The sequence below is a fragment of the Bos grunniens genome, chromosome 3 (assembly GCF_055505025.1).
Source record: "Bos grunniens cultivar Pamir isolate PY7600 chromosome 3, Bosgru_T2T1.0, whole genome shotgun sequence".
Classification (NCBI taxonomy): domain Eukaryota; kingdom Metazoa; phylum Chordata; class Mammalia; order Artiodactyla; family Bovidae; genus Bos; species Bos grunniens.
Window position 1 is genome coordinate 33643320 of NC_141167.1, and position 21899 is coordinate 33665218.

General features: G+C 43.2%; 1 protein-coding gene across 2 annotated transcripts in view; it reads right to left on the bottom strand.

Moving 5' to 3' along the window:
• The window catches only part of LOC147375440 (uncharacterized), a 139333-nt gene that overhangs the window by 38570 nt on the left and 78864 nt on the right, over positions 1-21899 (bottom strand). For both annotated transcript variants that reach the window (XR_015160104.1, XM_086390208.1), the window contains one exon: positions 16906-17114. Coding sequence is in view for 1 of the 2 variants with exons in the window: in XM_086390208.1 (XP_086246334.1) it covers positions 16906-17114 (209 nt within the window). In the remaining variant the exon portion in view is untranslated. The remainder of the gene's footprint in view (positions 1-16905; positions 17115-21899) is intronic.

Sequence of the window (21899 nt, forward strand, 5' to 3'; positions counted from 1 at the left end):
ATGAGCAGAACAGGTAAGAACAAAATCAGGCCTGATCCTAAAAAGATTAGCAGAACAAGGACTCAGGCTTTCCAGAGGCCAATGCAGAAACCCATCATGCCTGAAACCCTACAGTCCAAGCCAGAGCAAGGTGACCTGACGCCTATGCATGGAATGTAGATGAACTCGCTTATGAAGGCAGGTTGGTACTCAAATCCCTGGGAAGGACTGGGCCTTCAGGTAGAGATAAAGAGGTTTGGTGTAGAAGGAAAGAGAGAACGAGGAAAGGTCTGAGACACTCTGGAAGGTTGGGTGTTAACAATATTTTGGTTAATTTAATTACACCATAGGAGAGCCGTAGGAGAACTCATAATTTAAAGGAGCCCTGTGGGGAATCTTTTTGTTTTGCAAATAATTATCCCCGTAATTTATTTGCTTTTGTTTGGATTTTCATATATTGGACTTGTTTATTTATTTATTTATATCCAGAAACAATAGGGCCCAACTCAGCTGGGGACAAGCAGTTGCTTTGAATTAGGCACTGTTTGGAATAAACCACAATCAGTTTAGTAAAATTTTGATTGTATTAGCCTTGCAAATAGGCTTGCCCAGGGTGAGTAGCAGCGTATTCTAGATAAGTAAGGGGAAAAAATGAAATTATGATTCCAGTACATCTTAGGGCTGGAATTGATGCTTTTGAACTGTGGTGTTGGAGAAGACTCTTGAGAGTCCCTTGGACTGCAAGGAGATCCAACCAGTCCATCCTAAAGGAGATCAGTCCTGGGTGTTCTTTGGAAGGACTGATGCTGAAGCTGAAACTGCAATACTTTGGCCACCTCATGTGAAGAGTTGACTCATTGAAAAAGATTCTGATGCTGGGAGGGATTGGGGGAAGGAGGAGAATGGGACGACAGTGGATGAGATGGCTGGATGGCATCACCAACTCGATGGACATGAATTTGAGTGAACTTCGGGAGTTGGTGATGGACAGGGAGGCCTCGCGTGCTGCAATTCATGGGGTCGCAAAGAGTCGGGCACGACTGAGTGACTGAACTGAACTGAACTGAACTAGGGCTGGAAGGATCCTAGAGCTGTCAGAAATAATCTTAAATACCTGGTCCTCATGGCCCTGTTTGAAACATCTTAGCCAAGCGTGTGCCAAGTGTAGCTTTGAATGCCATCATCCATCTAATGGTAATTTGCACTCACTGGTCATGGTTTTACCTGCTGGGACCATGGGAAACAAATTTTCTCCCCAAGACTTGCTCTATTTTTAGATATCTTTGCTCTTAAAATGAAAATTTCTAATTTCTTCAGCCATTCCTCCTGTGACAGTTCTTCCAGGCAGAGGACTAGCTAATGAGTTACAGTATACATACTAGGTAGAATAATATGTATCACTAAAATAATCCTTCTGAAGGAGGGAGGGAAACTCTTAATGCTCAAAGACAAGAGCAGATTACAAAACTGGAAGGAAGCCATTTCCATACTGCTGAACACTTAGACTCAGATGTGCTTTTGTGTTTTCTAATTGTAAAAATAATTTGGCAATAGTACAAAACACTTAGAATATAGAAAAAAAGATCTCCACATTCACAAACGACAGTAGCTGCCCACTGTTGCTCTATGGATAAACTCTTAGAATCACTGGAAAAAAATCAAAATGAGAGACCCCAGGACTCCATCTGACTTACTGCATCTCTGAGGATGAAATCCTGTGCTTTCCACTGACTCCCAGGGGGCTCTGATGTGCAGATAACGTGGGGGTCACTGCTTTTTTAATCACACAATAATCATCTCTGTATTCCCTTCCAGTCTTTTTTTCACATGCATTGTTGTTGTTCAGTCGTTAAGTCATGTCCAACTTTTTGTGACCCTATGGACTGCAACACACCAGCCTTCCCTGTCCTTCACTATCTCCCAGACTTTGCTCAAACTCATGTCCATTGAGTCTGGATGCTATCTAACCATCTCCTCCATGCATATGTTTATGCAATTGTACTCAACTTTGTATACAAATATTTTTAAGTAACTTTGAAAAGTTAGTGTTCTTTGAACTGAAATGCCTGCTCAATGTAAAAATAGAGGGAAGTCAGAAGAAAAAGTATCCTATTATCATAGAACCTTAGACAACCACCATTAACATTTTGATGTAAGATTCTTACCTTTTTTCTAGGCATCATTTTTATTTGATTTGTTTTCATTGGGATGATTGAGCTGCACGTGCAATACTAGAATTTGTATTTTTCTGAACATTATAAGAGCGTGATTTTTTTCCCATGCTATTACAAACTTTTCATAATATTTAACCACAGCTCTATTGTTGGCCATCATTATACTTATAAATAATTTTATGACAAATGTCTCTGTGTGTAAAGCACTTGCTATTGGACTATTCTCTTATAATACATGCCAAGAAATAAAGTTATTGGATCGAAGCATATGAATATTTAGAACCTTTCTTTTTCAAAAAGGATCAAATCATCACGATTACCTCAAAAGTCCTATCAAGTAGGTCAGCTCATTGCCTCAGCATCTCTGTTTACAGAATACTTAATTCTAGCCTAAAAACCTAAAACTGATTCTGCAAGGGAAAACATCTCAGTGATGCAAAGAATTCCTTGAACAAGCTGCATAGCAATCTCACTGTATGGGTGAATTTGAGTGTCCTGCCACGGAGCTGACATGCGGGAAGCCACATAATGAGGATCTTTCTAGATTTCTAGAGCTGGGTAGGGAAGGTCCGCAAAAAGAGCAGCTCTGTGGTGGTGCTGTCCCTGTGGAGGGAAAAACCACCCCTCCTGGGTGCCTGCACATGGTCGGGGCTCACCTGTGTGGATAATGGGGAAACGAGGAGCTGGCTCTTTGACAGAAAGAGCAAAGAACTCCGAGTGAGTGCTCATTATTGGAGGGCTCGGATTCTCCTGGAGAAATAATGAGTGCCACCAGCACTCAGTGGATTCCTCAAGGACCCTTCAGGAGCCCACAAGCTGGGCTTGATTAGGCTAATTTAACAACAGCAGTCTAGCAGGGGGAGGTGTGCAGAGGAAAGGGGTATCAGGAAGGGGCAAAGGGAAGTTTTTGAAGGGGATGTTGAAATATAAAGAAATAGTCCATTTAAAATACCTGACCTCTAACACAGTGTGCTAAATTGCTAAAGCATCTTCCCTTCTAAGAATGGGCCTATAATCTCAGGACATTAGGAGCTGGTGGACAGATGTTGTTTGTGTTCCTTCCTGCTTCTCCTCGGCCCACCTCTGACACAACTGTGTCTCAGGCGTGTGGTGGGTTTCCGGCACACTGACAGCTTCCCATCTCAAATCCCTACATCTCACTGCTCCCCTGCCCACTGGTTTCTCAGCATCTAGTGAGGTCTGCTTGGCTGCATAACTGGGAGGGAGTGAACGCCCCAGAAACAATTTTCAACCCATGGGGAATGAGGACAATGGAGCAATACCCCCAGCTTCCAGCCCGTCTCTTGAGACAGTTCTGAAGTACATCCTACAGGGTTTCTAGAAATGTCTCCAGTGGGATTGGGCCCACTTGTCCACTGAAGCAACCTGTCATTAATGCATATATTATTAACTTACTTCTCTTCCCTGCCAATCTTGCCCTACTCCCTCATCTGTGCTTCCCAAGTGTGTGCTAAATCATAGTCGTGTCCGGCTCTTTCTAACCCCATAAACTGTAGCCTGCCAGGCTCTTCTGTCCATGGGATTCTCCAGGCAAGAATACTGAAGTGGGTAGCCATTCCCTTCTCCAGGGGATTTTCCCAACCCAGGCATCGAACCCACATCTCTTATGTCTCCTGCATTGGCAGGTGGATCCTTTACCATTGAGCCACCAGGGAAGCCCTAAGACGACCTCCCAAATAAACTACGTAACCCAAGCCCCGTCTGAGAGCCAACTTGTGGGAGAACTAAACTAAGACAGGAACAATTTTTATACACTTTTAGCAAATTAGAATACTGAGTTTCCAAGGGCCCCAGTGACTTTTACAAGTTCCCCAGCTGCCATGTGGCAACATCAGAACCAGAATCTCACTGTCCAACTAGTATTCTCTCTGCTACTGTTACTACTGCTAAGTCACTTTAGTCGTGTCCAACTCTGTGCGACCCCATACATGGCAGCCCACCAGGCTCCCCTGTCCCTGGGATTCTCCAGGCAAGAACACTGGAGTGGGTTGCCCTTTCCTTCTCCAATGCATGAAAGTGAAAAGTGAAAGTGAGGTCGCTTTGTCGTGTCCGACCCTCAGCGACCCCATGGACTGCAGCCTTCCAGGCTCCTCCGTCCATGGGATTTTCTAGGCAAGAGTACTGGAGTGGGGTGCCATTGCCTTCTCCAAGCATTCTCTCTACAAGGTGGTTTATTTTCCAAACAAAATAATAACTATATATTGAGTACCTATTAGACACTAGGTGCCCCAAGTCAGTGAAAAAGAAAGAGACAATTATTTGCCATACTGCAATATCTTAGTAATAGCAATCATCTAGTTCAATTCCATTATTTACTGCTCAGAATTTATTTAAGGCCTGGGGGTTGTTGTTTCGTTACTAAGTCATGTCTGACTTTTGCAAACCCATGGACTGCAGTCTGCCAGGCTTCTCTGTCCATGGGATTTCTCAGGCAAGAATACTAAAGTGGGTTGCCATTTCCTTTTCCAGGGAATCTTCCTGACCCAGGGATCAAACTTGTGTCTTCTGCCCTGAAGGCAGATTCTTTACCACTGAGCCACCAGGAAAGCCTGTTTAGGTCCCACATGCCATGCCAGGCACTTTGCCAGGCACTGGGAGCCTAAAGATGAATGAAGCCTGGCCCCTGCCCTTGAAAAGGATCAAATCTAATGGTGGTGGGCGGGGGCAGGGGAGCTAGACACAGACACTTTTCAATATACAGTGGTAACTGAGAACATAGCACAGGATGGTACAGGAGCAGAAAGGAATGCCACTGAACTCAGGCTGGGGGGTGGGTGGGGGATAAGTATTGGATAAAATATTTCTCGAATGAGATTCATTCATTAATGCATGCAGCTAGCATTCCCTGAGTTTCTACTACATTCCAGGTGGCAGGCTAGGAGTTTGGATTACACTGGTGAATCAAACAGCTGCAGTCACTGCTTCAGGCCAGAGCTGAGCCTTGGAAGATGCCTAAGAGCTAGCCAGAAAGAGAGGACTGGGGAAAGGCCTTCCAGATGGTATCTGCATAACCAGGGAAACATGAAGCATCATTGAGGTATTTTTGCTGTGTGTGTGTGTGTGTGTGTGTGTGTGTGTGTGTGTGCTGGGTGGAGGTGAATGTGAGAATAGCATTGTTGGAGTATAAATAAGAGGAGAAAAGGCCAAGAAATGAGTTGCAGGGCTAGCCAGGGACCATGTCAGTGTGGAACTTAGACAAACATGTCACTATAGGAACACGAGGGAAGGAAGGTGGTGTTAATTCCACAGAGAATGGAGTAGGACATCAAAGAGAGCTTCAAAGAGGCATCAGCATTTGAGATGGGCTTTAAAAAATTGAAGGGATTTAGTGCCATATAGAAGGAGAAAGGGAAACTCTAAGAAGATTTGGCTTATTCTACAGAGCAAATCCTGTTCCTTGTGCATACAGAATGACAATCCAGCAAAATGTTCTTTCAAAAAACACATTCCTCCAGGGTGAGATTCAGGATGTCATCTCTTGTTGTGTAGAGCCCAACCTACACAGCTAAAAATAGTGTCTGGGAAGGCCTGACTTCACAAGGGATCTCCCTCAGTCTTTTAACCAAGTGTACAAAACACATCCAATTAGAGATTCATTCGTTTGGATTGAACTAGCTGTTCTTCAATAAGCCTTTTTAAATGCAAATATGCTGGATGGAGGGGAAGCCAAGACAGATGACATCACAACACTGACTGGGTCAAATGGAGGCCTCAGTTCAGTTCAGTTCAGTTCAGTTGCTCAGTCGTATCCGACTCTTTGCGACCCCATGAATCGCAGCACGCCAGGCCTCCCTGTCCATCACCAACTCCCAGAGTTCACTCAGACTCACGTCCAGCGAGTCAGTGATGCCATCCAGCCATCTCATCCTCTGTCGTCCCCTTCTCCTCCTGCCCCCAATGCCTCCCAGCATCAGAGTCTTTTCCAATGAGTCAACTCTTCACATGAGGTGGCCAAAGTACTGGAGTTTCAGCTTTAGCATCATTCCTTCCAAAGAAATCCCAGGGCTGATCTCCTTTAGAATGGACTGGTTGGATCTCCTTGCAGTCCAAGGGACTCTCAAGAGTCTTCTCCAACACCACAGTTCAAAAGCATCAATTCTTTGGCGCTCGGCCTTCTTCACAGTCCAACTCTCACATCCATACATGACCACAGGAAAAACCATAGCCTTGACTAGATGGACCTTTGTTGGCAAAGTCATGTCTCTGCTTTTCAATATGCTATCTAAGTTGGTCATAACTTTCCTTCCAATTATTTCCTAATGTTCTCCTCTCTCCTCCTTCCACAATTGATGTACTTGACTGCTACTGCCTCCCCTCAAAACACACAGTGCCTAGAATGCATCTGAGTCTCAAGCAGGAAGGATTTAAGCAGACACACTCACCATCTAGCCACCCTGAAAATCATGGAGGATTCCCTTTTTTGGATACCTGGGCTTCAGGTTGCTGTGAGTACATGTCCTCAAATTACCACTTTCTGGGCTTAGGAACCTGCTGATTAGTACTGGACCTGTTACCACTTTGCCAACCTTCCATGCAGACATCTCTAGCCCACTTGGTTGTGGGTCTTGCCCCAGGGAAATATCCTCTTTTACTCCCTATAGCTGGACAAGGACCTAATTCCTAAAATGAGTCCCAGCCACTCCCCACATTTGGGGGTCTACCTGGTCAAACCCCAGCTAGAAACGCAGAGTTTTTTCCCTCATTTATTTAATTAGAACTTATTGAGTACCTACTGTGTACACAGCCTCAAAGATGGCCTCAGGGGTCAGGTGAGTGAATGAGTAATTGCCATGCAGTGTGAGGTGGGGGAAACTGGAATTGAACTGAGGGAGGCTGACAATAAGAAAAGGTTTAAGCTTAGAGCCTCTTTGAGCATTAGTTTTCTCAGCTGTGAAAAGGACATATTTTTTTCTTTGTGGGGCTGCTGTTGGGATTTGAGATAATGTTATATAGTGCATGATGTAGATAAAGATGCTCCATACACAATGGATCTTGCATTGTTCCCAGCTAGCATAAGGCTGCTGAAAGGCCTATTTGGACTATATACACTTCACTCTGGGGACCTGAAATGTTTGGTGTGGTATATTACCTCTTCCATGGAGTGTTTGCATTTTAATAGAGCACCTCTTCCCAACTGTATCACTACAAATGTTTTACAGGTGTGCCCAAAGAGTGAGTCTCTCCTTCCTGTGGGAGACTGAAAAGGGTGGGGGCTGACACTGGGGGCCTTAAGCCTTCTTCCCAACCGTTTCTTGTTTTTTATAAATAAGGGATCTAAGGCACAAGCAGATACACCAATTTGTCCTCGGTTATGTAACTACTTCAGAGAAGGCAATGGCACCCCACTCCAGTACTCTTGCCTGGAAAATCCCATGGACGGAGGAGCCTGGTGGGCTGCAGTCCATGGGGTCGCTAGGAGTCGGACATGACTGAGTGACTTCACTTTCACTTTTCACTTTCATGCATTGGAGAAGGAAATGGCAACCCACTCCAGTGTTCTTGCCTGGAGAATCCCAGGGACGGGGGAGCCTGGTGAGCTGCCATCTGTGGGGTCACACAGAGTTGGACACGACTGCAGCGATGCAGCAGCAGCAGGTAACTACTTGGGCTTCCCAGGTGGTGCTAGTGGTAAAGAACCCATCTGCCAATGAAGAGACGTGAGAGACCTAGGTTCAGTCCCTGGGTTGGGAAGGGCAGGGCAACCCACTCCAGTATTCTTGCCTTCAGAATTCCATGGACAGAGGAGCCTGGCAGGCTACAGTCCACAGAGTTGCAAAGAGTTGGACCTGACTGAAGTGACTGAGCACACACATGTAGCTACTAAGACTGTGGCGTATATCCAAACCCAGGTCTTCAAGTATGAGTCCACGCTTCCTCCCATCCCCTTGCTGCTTTCCTTATTCTAGGTAGGTCCATTCATTAGTGCTGGAATGGGGTGAAGTGAACATTACCCCAAAGTGGGCTTCTTTCCCAGTGATTATAAAGACCCAGTAATTGACCCAGGAGCACTAAGGACTGCGTCAATATCTGTGCTAAGCATCTTCATAAATCTGTGTGCAGATGGACAGGAGCAGAGCTGGAACTGCCTGGAGAGATAACATACTTCAAAGGTACCAGCTCAGCAAAAGAGGGGGAAGGAAAGATCACACTGAAGACTAATAATGAGAGTAGGATTTTGGATCAGCAGACAGCTGGAGAAATGCACATCTTGATAATTCCTATCCAGATCTTGCTTAATTATTTCCAATATCTGGATTTCAAAAATAATGTGCTTCCCCTATAGCTCCCACCAAGCACAATTTTGATCAAGGCAAACAGTCAAATGACTACTTGGGCTGATCAGTATCAATCTATTCACACAAAGAATCCAAGGAGAATAAAGCACAGGACAGGAGTTAGATGTGTGGTATCTAATGTCAGATTCTGCCTTGCAGAAAGAACTGTTCCCTCAATGAACATCTATTTATCCATATATAAATTAAGTGTGGATAGCAATAAAAAAAAAAGTTTGCTTTCTTACAATTTGATATAGAACAGTATTCAGAATAAAGCTGGAATATAATGGATGCTCCCCTTCATGGATCACAGCCTTGCTATGGTGAAGGGGCTTGCATAACTCAATGAGGCTATGAGCTATGCAGTGCAGGGCCACCCAAGATGAATGGGTCAGAGTAAAGAGCTCTGACAATGTATTCCCCTCAGGGAGGAAATGGCAACCCACTATAGTATTCTTGCTGTAAGACCCATATGAACAGTACAAAAAGGCAAAATGATATGACACTTTAAGATAACCCCACCCCCCACCCCCAGGTTGCAAGATGCCCAATATGCTACTAGGAAAGAGCAGACAGCAATTACTAATAGCTCCAGAAAGAATGAAGCAGCTGGACCAAAGTGGAAATAATGCTCAGTTATGGATGTATCTGGTGGTGAAAGTACCATGCTGTAAAGAACAATATTGCATAGGAACTTGGAATGTTAGGCCAAACAGGAGATAGTAAGAGTGAATATCGACATCTTAACATCAGTGAACTTAAATGAATGGGAATGGGCAAATTTAATTTGGACGACCAATATATCTACTACTGTGGGCAAGAATCCCTTAGAAGAAATGGAGTAACCCTCACAGTCAACAAGAGTCCAAAATGCAGTACCTGGGTGCAATCTCAAAAATGACTGAATGATCTTGGTTTGTTTCCAGGGCAAACCATTCAGCATCACAAATCTAATGTTCTCCAACCACTGATGCTGAAGAAACTGAAGTTGAACAGTTTTATGAAGACCTTCAACACCTTCTAGAATTAACACCCCAAAAAAGATGTCCTTTTCATCATATGGGATTGGAATGCAAAAATAGGAAATCAAGAGATACCTGGAATAACAAACAAGTTTTGCCTTAGAGTACAAAATGAAGCAGCACAAAGGCTAACAGAACACACTGGCCGTAGCAAACACCCTTTTCCAACAACACAAGAAATGACTCTAACATGGACATTACCAAATGGTCGATACTGAAATCAGATTGAGTAGTTTCTTTGCAGCCAAAGATGGAGAAACTCTATACAGTCGGCAAAAACAAGACCTGGAGCTGACTGTGGCTCAGATCATGAGCTCCTTATTGAAAAATTCAGGCTGAAATTGAAGGAAGTATGGAAAATCACTAGGCCATTCAGGTATGACTCAAATCAAACCCATTATGATTATGCAGTGGAGGTGATGAATAGGTTCAAGGGATTAGATTTGGCAGACAGAGTGCCTGAAGAACTATGGACAGAGGTTTGTAACATTGTACAGGATGCAGTGACCAAAATCATCCCCAAGAGAAAGAAATGCAAGAAGGCAAAGTAGTAATCTGAGGAGGCTTTACAAATAGCTGAGGAAAGAGGAGAAGCAAAAGGCAAGAGAGAAAAAGCAAGATATACCCAACTGAGTGCAGAGTTCTAGAGAATAGCAAGGAAACATAAGAAGGCCTTCTTAAATGAACAGTGCAAAGAAATAGAGGAAAATAATAGAATGGGAAAGTCTAGAGGCTTCTTCAAGAAAATTGGAGATATTAAGAGAACATTTCATGCAAGGATGGCAGGATAAAGGACAGAAATGATAAAGACCTAAAAGAAGCAGAAGAGATTAAAAAGAGGTGGCAAGAAAACCCAGAAGAACTACAAAAAGAAGTCTTAAGGACCCAGATAACCACAAGGATGTGGTCACTCACCTAGAACTGGACATCCTGGAATGTGAAGTCAAGTGGGCCTTAGGAAGCATTCAGTCAGTTCAGTTCAGTTGCTCAGTTGTGTCCGACTCTTTGCAACCCCATGGACTGCAGCACGCCAGGCCTTCCTGTCCATCACCAACACCCGGAGTTTACCCAAACTCATGTCCACTGAGTTGGTGATGCCATCCAACCATCTCACCCTCTGTCATCCCCTTCTCCTCCTGCCCTCAGTCTTTCCCAGTATCAGGGTCTTTTCCCATAAGTCAGTTCTTCACATCAGGTGGCCAAAGTATTGGAGTTTAAGCTTCAACATCAGTCCTTCGAATGAACACTCAGGACTGATCTCCTTTAGGATGGACTGCATTACTATAAGCAAACCTAGTGGAGGTAATGGAATTCCAGCTGAGCTATTTAAAATCCTGAAACATGCTGCTGCTAAACTGCGGCACTCCATATGTCAGTAAATTTGGAAAACTCAGCAGTCGGTGGCCACAGGACTGAAAAAGGTGTTTTCATTCTAATCCAAAAGAAGAACAATGCTAAAGAATGTTCAAACTACCATGCAGTTGTGCTCATTTCACATGCTAGGAAAGTTATGCCCCAAAGCCTTTAAGCTAGCTTCAGCAGTAGGTGAACTGAGAGGTTCCAGATGTACAATCTGGGTTTACAAAAGGCAGAGGAACCAGAGATCAAAATTGCCAACATTCATTGGATCATGGAGAAAGCAAGGGAGTTTCAGAAAAGCATCTACTTCTGTTTCATTGACCATACTAAGGTCTTTGACTGTGTGGATCAAAACAAATTGGAAGATTCTTAAGGAGATGGGAGTACCAGACCACTTTGCCTGTCTCCTGAGAAACCTTTATGCAGGTCAAGAAGCAACAGCTAGAACAAGACATGGAAAAACTGACTGGTTCAAAATTGGAAAGGGAGTATTGTCACTCTGCTTATTTAACTTATACACCGAGTACATCATATAAATGACAGGCTGGATGAATTACGAGCTGGAATCAGGATTGCCTGGAGAAATACCAACAACCTCAGATGTGCAAATGATACCATTCTAAAGGCAGAAAGTGAAAAGAAACTAAAGAGCCTCTTGATGGGGTAAAAGAGGAGAATGAAAAAGCTGATTTGAAATTAAAAATTAAAAAAAAAAACTAAGATCAATGGCATCCAGTCCCATCACTTCATACTCACAAATAAAAGGGGGAAAGGTGGAAGCAGTGACAGATTTTATTTTCTTGAAATTCATAATCACTGCAGACAGTGACTTCAGCCATGAAATTAAAAGACACTTGCTCCTTGGAAAGAAAGGTATGTCAGACCTAGACAAAGTATTAAAAACAGAGACATCACTTTGCTGACAAAGCTGCATATAGTCAAAGCTACAGTTTTTCCAGTAGTCATGTACAGATGGGAGGGTTGGACCCTAAAGAAGGCTAAGCACCAACGAATTGATACTTTCAAATTGTGGTGCTGCAGAAGACTCGAGAGTCCCTTGGACTGCAAAGAGATCCAGCCAGTCCATCCAAAAGGAAATCAACCCTGAATATTCAATGGAAAGACTTGCTGAAGCTGAAGCTCCAATACTTTGGCCACCTGATGGGAAGAGCTGACTCATTGGAAAAGACCCTGATGCTGGGAAAGATTGAAGGCAAAAGGAGTTGGCAGAGGATGAGATGGTTGGACAGCATCAATGATTTAATGGACATGAATTTGAGCAAACTCTGAGAGATTGTGGAGGAGAGAGGAGCATGGCATTTGCAGTCCATGAAGTTGCAAAGAGTCAGAAATGACTTAGTGACTGAACAATAACAACAAATAATGGATGCTATTCAAAGAAATTCATGTTGGATTTAAGATGGTCTCCAGAAGACAACATTAAAGGGACAATGTGTATAGATTTTTCAATATTCTGAATTACTTGCTGAAAAGAAGTTAAATTTAGAATTAAGAATATGGACGCTAGAATTTTGGCCTTCTCTTGACTCAACAAAGACTTTGGCTATAGCTTCTTAGAGCATAATATATTGTCTCTTCTGAAATATATGGCTGACATGGTCCTATGTACACAGACTGCCCAGTTGTTCAAACCTGAGTTCAGGCCCCTGAGGACTCTGCTTGTTTCAAATGGAGACACTCAAGAGGCTCATTGACCAGCCCCAACAGGTGTTATCCACATAGACTTTATGTTGGTCCTGACCATCAGGCTAAGTTTAGTAAGTCTACTGCTTACACAAACCAATATTCAGTCATAAACTGATATTCAGTCATTCCATAAACCTTTATTGAACCCTAGGTGACAGGTGAAGGTTGGGTGAAAAGATGGCACAGATATGATTCCTTCCCAAGGTCCCCTTCATCTAGGAGAGGTGACAGGTGGCAGAAGCTCTGTCCTTGTCCAAACTTGAGTCAGGCTCCTCTGAGCCCTACCCTAGTCTCTACTAGGCCCTGACTTTGAGCTCCATCCTTGACTTGCCAAGCCAAGAGCTTTGCTAAGTCAGCTCAGCAAGAATCCTCACCTTTGATATGCGATCAAGTTCCTCATCTTCCACCCATGATGTCTAAGTCCTTGACCTTCCATTAGCAATAATGCTATTAAATGAGTTGAGTAAAAATCCCTCTACCCTTGATGTCTAATGAAGTTTCCCTTAGTAATTTTCCATCCATTGACTTCCCTGTGTTTTGGCTGTAAATCTCCAGCTGTATTTGCTGTATTCAGAATTGAGCCCAATCCTATAAAGGAGGGCTCTCCTTCCCATACTTCAATAGCTCAAATAAAATCTGTTTTGCCATTTTTAACTAGTGTTCAGGGAATAACTTCTATTTCAAACAAGCCTGCATCCAGTAAACAGAGTGTAATGAATGATACTTGCTTCCATTCCTTGGGCTCCTAAAAGTAATGGTACCACTATTTAAGGCTTTCCAGGTGGCTCAGTGGTAAAGAATCTGCATGCCAGTGTAGGAGACGCAAGTGTGATCCCTGGGTAGGAAAGATCCCCTGGAGAAGGAAATGGCAACCTACTCTGGTATTCTTGCCTGGAAAATTCCATGGACAGAGGAGCCTGGTGGGCTACAGTCCATGGGGTCACAAAGAGTCAGACATGACTGAGTGACTAAACAACAACCAATAGCCAACACTTACTGAGTGTTACTTGGGGTCAGGCACTGTGCTGCATACTGTGGCAGCCATATTCCCTGGAATCTCTAATCAAAAACTGAGTCCTCAGGGAGACTAGGACCTGGTTATTTCTGATCAGTGCAAAAATCATCTACAGACAATCTTGGAGTCAGAGCTTCCTGTCAGCCTGACCAAGACCTACTCAGAGCCTGTGTTCCTTCTACCCATCCCTGCTTCCTTCCTCCTCTCCTTTCACAAATGTCACAACTGCATCGCAGTCTGCAGCTATCCATGATGACTCCTGCTCTCTTCCTCTGTATATTTCAGAGATGCCCCCCCACAATATGTCTCTTACACTTATATTAATAATTCTGTATTCACATCTGCTTCTTGGTGGATCTGAACTGATAAATATACATTATATCATTTAATCTCCACCACAACCTTTTGAAGTGGATACTGTTATTATAGCGATGTTTTACACTGAAGTATAGTTGATTTACAATGTTGTTTGTGTTAGTTTCAGGTGTATAGAAAAATAGTTCAGATATCCATTTTTCATATATTATTTTATATTCTTTTCCATTATAGATTATTATAAAATATTGCAAGATATTGAATCTAGTTCCCTGAGCTATACAGTAGGTCCTTGTTGTTTCTCTATTTTATATCTAGTAATGTGTACCTGTTAATCTCAAACTCCTAATTTATCCCTTCCTCCCCTTTCCCCTTTGGTAACTGTAAGTTTGTTTTCCATGTCTATGAGTCTATTTCTATAACAGCCAAGGCATGGGAGCAACCTAAGTGTCTACTGACAAGTGAATGGATAAAGAAGGTGTGATATAGATACACACAATGGAATGCTACTCAGCCGTAAAAAAGAATGAAATAATGCCATTTGCAGAAACATTATCATACTAGGGATTATCATACTAAGTGAAGTAAATCAGAGAGAGAGAGACAAATATATGATGACACTTACATGTAGAATCTAAAAATTCATACGAATGAACTAATTTACAAAACAGAAACAGGTTGCCAGACATAATGATTTTATAGATAAAGAAACTGAGACACCTAGAGGTTGGGCAAACCACACACAGCTAAGTGACAAAGCAGAGATTCCAACCCAAGTATGACTTATTCTAATAAAAGCATTAGCATCTAACCTCTTTCTATAGCTAATATGAGATAAAGGAAGCAAGCAAACACCTCCATCAAACTCTGTGATCACTGGTTGAGAAAGCTAGTGAACTTACAGATGAAGTCTACCCAACAAGCATTCATTCCTGCCCTAAGAAAGGGGTGAGAAACGCAAAAAGGCGGTTCTGATGCTACCACAGTGATTAAAATTAAATTTTAATTTAAAATTAAATGAAATGTTCCAATCAAAAAATATGCAAAGAAAGTAATATGGCTTTGCTGGATACTCTCTAATAAGCTCTGAATTTTAAAGGATATGTCAAAACCGTTCATTCACACACTCTTTAATTCATTCAGTGTAATGTGTATCGTGTTACTGTCATGATGCAGGCACTGAGGTATGGCAGTGAAAAAGATAGATGCTGTCTTGCCCTGTAAACATCCAAGGATTATGAGGTAAAAAAGTTTGGTAGGGTTGAACTTAAAGTCAGCCTCCATCATTCATTGGCTGTAGGATCTTGGGCTGGATGTTCAAACTTCTGGAACCTCTAAGAACTGAATCAAGAGGTTCAGAATATGATAAAGCTTATTAAAGTGCTAAAGCCAATACAAAGAGTATTATGAGCAATTTTCAGACTAATAAAGAGAACAAGGAAAGGACAGGTCTAGTACAAGGAAATGAAAAACAAATGTTTACAGAGTGGAGGACTGGTGGTTAGGACCATGGACACTGGAATGGGACTATCTGGATTTAAATTCTGGAATGGGACTATCTGGGCTTAGATCCAGCTACAGCCACTTACTAGTTGTGTGATTTCAGGCAAGTTATTCATATTTGACCTCCCTTGCTTTCCTGATTTTGTAAGATAGTGGTGGCAGTGCTACCTACTTAACAGTGTTCCTTTGAGGATTGAAGGAGTTTACAAATATATTGCACTTAGAACACTGTCTACCATACATTAAGAGTAATGTCAAATATTAGTTTTTTTTTTCACCCTCTGGGATCTATCTTGGTTATCCACAGTATGACTATGTCCAAGTCTTGAACCCAGCCTGCCTTACTCTCTACTTTACATCTGCCCAATACTGTCTCTTTAAATTAGACTGACCCTCCCATAGGTTATTAAAAACAAAAAACAGCAAGACAGAGATTTGGACAAAAGCCCTGGAGTGTCTAGTCAGGGTTCCAGCAGAAAACAGATGGCATACTCGATTAGGATAATAGGATTATTTACAAAGTTGTGGGCAGCATACAGGGAAACCACAGGGGAGTGTGTGGCTCCCCGAGGGCTAGTTATCGTGGGGCTCCCTGATGTCTCTAGGTCTGAAGGGGAAGGAGAAGGAGAGGTTAACAGAGCCAGAAAGCACAACAGGGACACAGAGCCGTGATTGAGGGATGCACACACCTCATGATGGTCTGAAGACAGGAATCTGAGGGAGCAAATGGCTTCACCTTCTTCTCCCTCCTCCCCACCCTCCTTCCAGGCTCCTGCCTGTCTTCCCCATTGGCTGTTCTCGTTCAGAAACCAGATGATAAGAGATTCATTTACTCTCAGTGTTGGTCTGCCTCCAGGGGCACAGAACATGATGAAGAATGGTAGAGAGCATCTGAAACGGGCTAACAGAAGTTACCCAACACAAATTTTAGCCTCATAGCATCATTTGTTCTTTGCTTTATGCTCCCTTCTTAACTTTCTCATGGTTCCTGAACTCCTGGCTTTGAGACCCAGCTTTAACTTTGCTCCATGGACCTGATTATAGATTGGGTCCTCCAGTTGTATTCTTTATCATCTCTCTTAGAAGGGGTGTCTGTTCTAACCCATCCCCTTAAACCCTGCCTCATGTTCACCCAACATGACCCTGCAGGCACGTAAAGTAAGCCCCACACTGTGCTGTCTATTCTGTTCCAGTTCTTATCTGCCTGATTCCAAAAACTTGATTATACTACCTATAAAATACATAGCCAACAAGGACTTACTGTATAGCACAGGGAACTATCCTGGATATTCTGTAGTAACCTATACGGGAAAAGAATTTGAAAACAAACAAACAAACAAATATATATATGTATAACTGAATCACTTTGCTGGACACCCAAAACAAATAGAACATTGTAAATCAACTATACTCCAATTTTTAAAAGTCATAAAGGAAATGAAAAAGAAAGAAGATGCATTAAAAAAAACTGGTAGTTTTTAATGTTCACCATTATTTAAAAACTGAGGAAATATTAAAAACAAAAACCCTCAAACCTGATTATATTCTTTGGCCTTGACATCTTCTTTCCATCCTTTTGACATGCTCCTCTTTGGGCTCTGTTGGCCGTGCATCTGGTTACATACTGGCTTCTCTGTGGTTCTGAGGCTCTGCTGGATCCTTGGGCTTTTGTGCCTGTCTGTTTTAGGTGGAAGCTCCCCACTCCTTGAATCTCCCAACTGCTGGGACAATCCACAATGCTGAGCTGGAAGACAGAGAAACATGATATTTTGCACTTAACGTTGAGCTATATTTACTCACTATCACAGCAAGTGACCATCTCTCTGATCACACTGGATCTTCAAAACAATCATAGGAGGTGTGTGTTATTTTTGCTCCATTTTTAGTAAACTAAACTCTTGGTAAAGTGAAGTGACCTGCCAAATGACACCCAGTTGGTAACGACCAAGCACTAGGCTACCTACTTTATATAAAACCTCTCACCACAATCTCAGCTCCATGACAACACGGACTTTTGTCTGTTTTGTTCATTACTTTTTCTCCAGTGCTTAAAGGAGTATGTGTCCTAACAGGAGCTCAATAAATGTCTATTGAATGAATATTGAATGAATGATTCCATTGGACCCTCATTCCAACCCCAGAGGGGAAGTATGATTATTTTCCTCATTTTAGAGATGAAGAAATTTAGGAGGTTGAGAGAGGTTAACCAGCTTCCTTGAAATCATATCTAGCTAGACTCTAACCCAACTGTGAGTCCAAGACCATGCTCTAAAGGATGCTACTCTGTGTGATTCAGGGACAAAGCCTGGATTGTGAATTGTTTGTCTCTGGTATGTGATAAGTATAGAAATTGATGGTGAGCTTTTAGACGCTCTTATAATAGCAATTTTACATTGCTTTGGGTTTTCCAGTATGTGATTAGTATCTTATTTCTCGTACAAGATGCTGACTAGGGTGCTGTTGAATTCAGAGACAGGTTGCTTGTGGTACAAAGCACAGGCCACTGGTAGGACTCTGTATCAATCCTCAGCTGATTAGCAATGAAAGAGGAGTCTAGGTTTTCCCCACAGGTAGTTGGATGGGCACTGCTCTAATTTACTCCATTTGTGCCAAATGTCAACACACTGTTCTTTCAAACGCAGCCCTACTACCAAACACAAGGGGAATATGTGTTTTCATGTTTTTAGTTCCTTCCTTCTCTCATCATACAAGCATTTACTGAGCAGTTTCTGTGTGCCAGGTCCTGTGTTGGGTGCTGGGGTGTAAGTCGGATGTAGCTGGGCCTTGCCCATACAGCTGACCCTTGGAGTTTACTCATTATTTGGTGTAGCTGCATGTTCATGGACCTCTCTCTCTCGGGTAACAAAGAAATGATTTCAGGAGAAGTCTTATGAATGGAGAATGAGCTAATGAAGTCACTCAGGCTCTCTGTGGTGCCCTGGAAAAATAGTTCTTTCATTGTCTCACTGTTGAGACTGCAGCCCTGAGATGAGGACTCAGAAGACACAGAGTGTGAGTGACTGACACAGCGAAACTGATGGGTGACATCATGGTGAGCTGGTTTATGCTACTTGTGTCTGAGATACCAAGATTCTGACTGCCTCCTGAATGCTTTAAAAGTGTATCAGAGACAGTGAGCCCATGATGCTAGCAGGGGAAGTCACTGCAGAAGAAAAGGAACAATCAATGAAAATGACTGGTCAAAGCACTAAATCTTCCCGCAAAGAGCTCAGGGTTGGAATCAACAGACTGTGTTTAAGTCTCAGGTCTGCAGCATGGTGGCCTGTGGCCTCATGCAAGTGACTTAACCTCCCCGAGGGGCAGAATCCGTATCTCGAAAATGAAGATAATAATTCTTACTCCCCACTGTTGTCATAGGAATCTGTGCTGTAAATTCAGTACAGGAATCCTGCTACGATACTCATAAGTAGCTGTGGTGATTGTTTTTGTTCGATTGTTTTGCTGTTTGTCATAATAGGTACAAAGCTGGGTGGGGAGGTCTGAAGCTGAACCCTTACCTGTGTCACGTGCAACAGATTGTCTGGGTTTGAATCTTGGCTCTGTTGCTTACTTACTGGCACATAACAGGTGCTATGCAAATATTTATTTAAACTAAACTAAAAAGGTGCGTTTGATCCCAACAGGAAAGCAGAGTCTAAGCTGAGAGCTCACTGATTCCGCATTGATTTACTGAGGGCTTTGCATGGTGCTGGGCACTGGGGACAAAGAGTGAATAGTCTTGAGTTTCTACCTTTGTGGAGATCAAATCCAGGGGAGAAGGCGGGCAAGGCAAAAAGGAATTAAGTGGTGGGGGAAGATAATATGAATATGAATGAGGAGGGTTTGGGACCAGAGAGGAAAGTCAACCTAAAGAAGGATGCTTCTGCTTAATCATTAGGCCGATAAGAAAGGAAAAACTTTCCAAGGATCAGACACATGACCAGGGTGGCACCTGACCTATAAAGCCCTTGACATACATGTTAGAGCTGTCCCTTTGCTTGTCTGCCTCCCCACACCAGACAGTGAATGCCATGAGATCAGGATCATCTGCTTTGCCTTCCACTGTCCTTCCATGGCCTTAGAATGACATTTAGTATGTTTTTAATAAACATTTGTTAAATGACTGAATACATATGCCAGACCTATTTGCAAGAGATCTCCTATTTTGAGTTGTAAAACGACAATAGCTAGTACGTGGTGATCATTTAGTTTGCTCTAAATGCTGTTCTAAGTACTTTCAGCATTACATTATTTCATCATTACAACAACCTATAAACAGTCAGCAAATCTGTCAAGAAAATGTTGTTCAAACACTCTAACGTGCACAGCAATGGGTGAGATGCTGGGGAGGAAAGAGAATACTGAGCTTGCCAGTGCTTTTCCATTGGTCTTTTCCAAATGGCTCCCTTCACTCCCTTTCTCACCCTGCTTAAGTGGAATTTTGCTCCAAAAATCCAATCAGGCAAATCCTCTGCCAAAGGCCTTTCCATGATCTTGTTCGTTCTCACTCACTCTGTGCTTCCTAACATCCTCTACTCACCTTGCAGCATGCAGAATTTCTTGGAATGGCACTGAAGACCCCCATCCCCCTGAAGTTCCCCCTGGAGTCTGTAAATGCGATGAGCTGTCACTCTTATGACTGCATTATAAGGCACAGCTGGGTTTTTTTAAAAAAGGAGCATAGACAGGTGAGCCAGATATAATCATAAGAGCCCCTGAAAGTACAGTACTTTTTCAGGCCGGTGGCAGAAGAAAAGCAAGGAGATTTGGCAGAAGAGAAAAGCTAAGAGTCGAAGCATGAGAAAGACTCCATCCTCCATTGCCTTGGAAATGGAGGGAAGGGGCCAAGTGAAAGGAATGTAACTGACCTCTAGGGAGAGTGAGCAGTCAACAAAGAAAACAAGCACCCTGGACCTACAGCCTCAAGGAACTGCATTTTGCCACCAACCTAAATGATTTGGAAGTAAATTCTTCTCCTTAGCCTCCAAATAAGACCCCAGGCCAGCTGACACCTGGACCTTGACCTTATGAGACCCTAAAGCTGAGAAACTATATGAGTTCATCTAAGTACTGACCTACAGACTGTGAGCCAAGACATGAGTATTATATTCAGCTGCTAAACTTGTGGTGCTTTGTTACAAGTTAGAAAACAAACACATCCCTTTATCCTACCATACTTCATGTAAACATCTGTTTACTTGTCTGTATTCCATCAGGGCTTCCCTGGTGGCTCAGTGGTAAAGAACCTCCCTGCAATGCAGGAGACAGGGTTCAATCTCTGGGTTGGGAAGATCCCCTGGAGAAGGAAATGGCAACCCACTCCAGTATTCTTGCCTAAAGAATTCCACAGACAGAGGAGCCTGGAAGGGTTGCAAAGAGTCACAACTTAGTGACTAAACAACTATTCCTCTCTAGACAGTGAGTTCTTCAAAGGCAAGGACTGCACCTGGTGTCTCTTTATTTTCAATGGGCAGCACAATGGCTGGCAGAGAGGAGATGCCCAGTAAATATTTGTCCTTGAACTAAAATGGATTCAAGCAAGGTTAGGGATCTGAACTGGACACACAAAAAAATGAGGGAGAATTTCAAGAGACAAAGTGACCCAGGGCTGGACTGAGCTCCCATAACTGTCAGGGGAGGTCTGAGACGAGTGTGGGTTGGAACTTTCAGGGAAGACTTGAGCTTGTTCCTTATTCCATTAAATAGTTCCTCACTTCTCACTTCATGCTAGACATCTTATTCCCACTAGTGCAAAGTGAATCCCAGCTGGTGGCAGAGGAAATGGGTCCTCCTGAAAGATCCAGATGGAACTTTGAGGCATCACTTAAAAGTCTGTGCTGATGTTGCATACTGAGTGGACAACCCACAGATGTTTAGCCTCCAGTAGGAGAAGGCAATAGCAACCCACTCCAGTCCTCTTGCCTGGAAAATCCCATGGACGGAGGAGCCTGGTGGGCTGCAGTCCATGGGGTTGCTAAGAGTCGGACATGACTGAGCGACTTCATTTTCACTTTTCACTTTCATGCATTGGAGAAGGAAATGGCAACCCACTCCAGTGTTCTTGCCTGGAGAATCCCAGGGACGGGGGAGCCTGGTGGGCTGCCGTCTATGGGGTCGCACAGAGTCGGACACGACTGAAGTGACTTAGCAGCAGCAGCAGCAGCAGTTGCCACGAAACCTGGGAAAGACTCCTTCAGATGTATTTACAGGCCTGGTCCAGGGAGCTGTCCAGGAAGTGGACCATCCTCAGAGACTGTGACCCAGACCTGGAGCCGTGTTTCTGCCTCCAAGGCATATTCAGACACAGAGAACCATCCAATGTGAGACCTCTCAAGTTACTAACTCCTATAGTTTACAGATGAGGAACCTGAGGAGCAGAGTGGATAGTACTGGCCTATGCTAAAGAACAAATTAGTATGAGAACTGGGTTCACAGTTCAGGGTTTCTGATTCCCTAATCCACAACATCACTGACTCCCAGCATCCATTTGATTAATGGCCTCAGGCTCTTATCCGTCCCCAGGGAATCT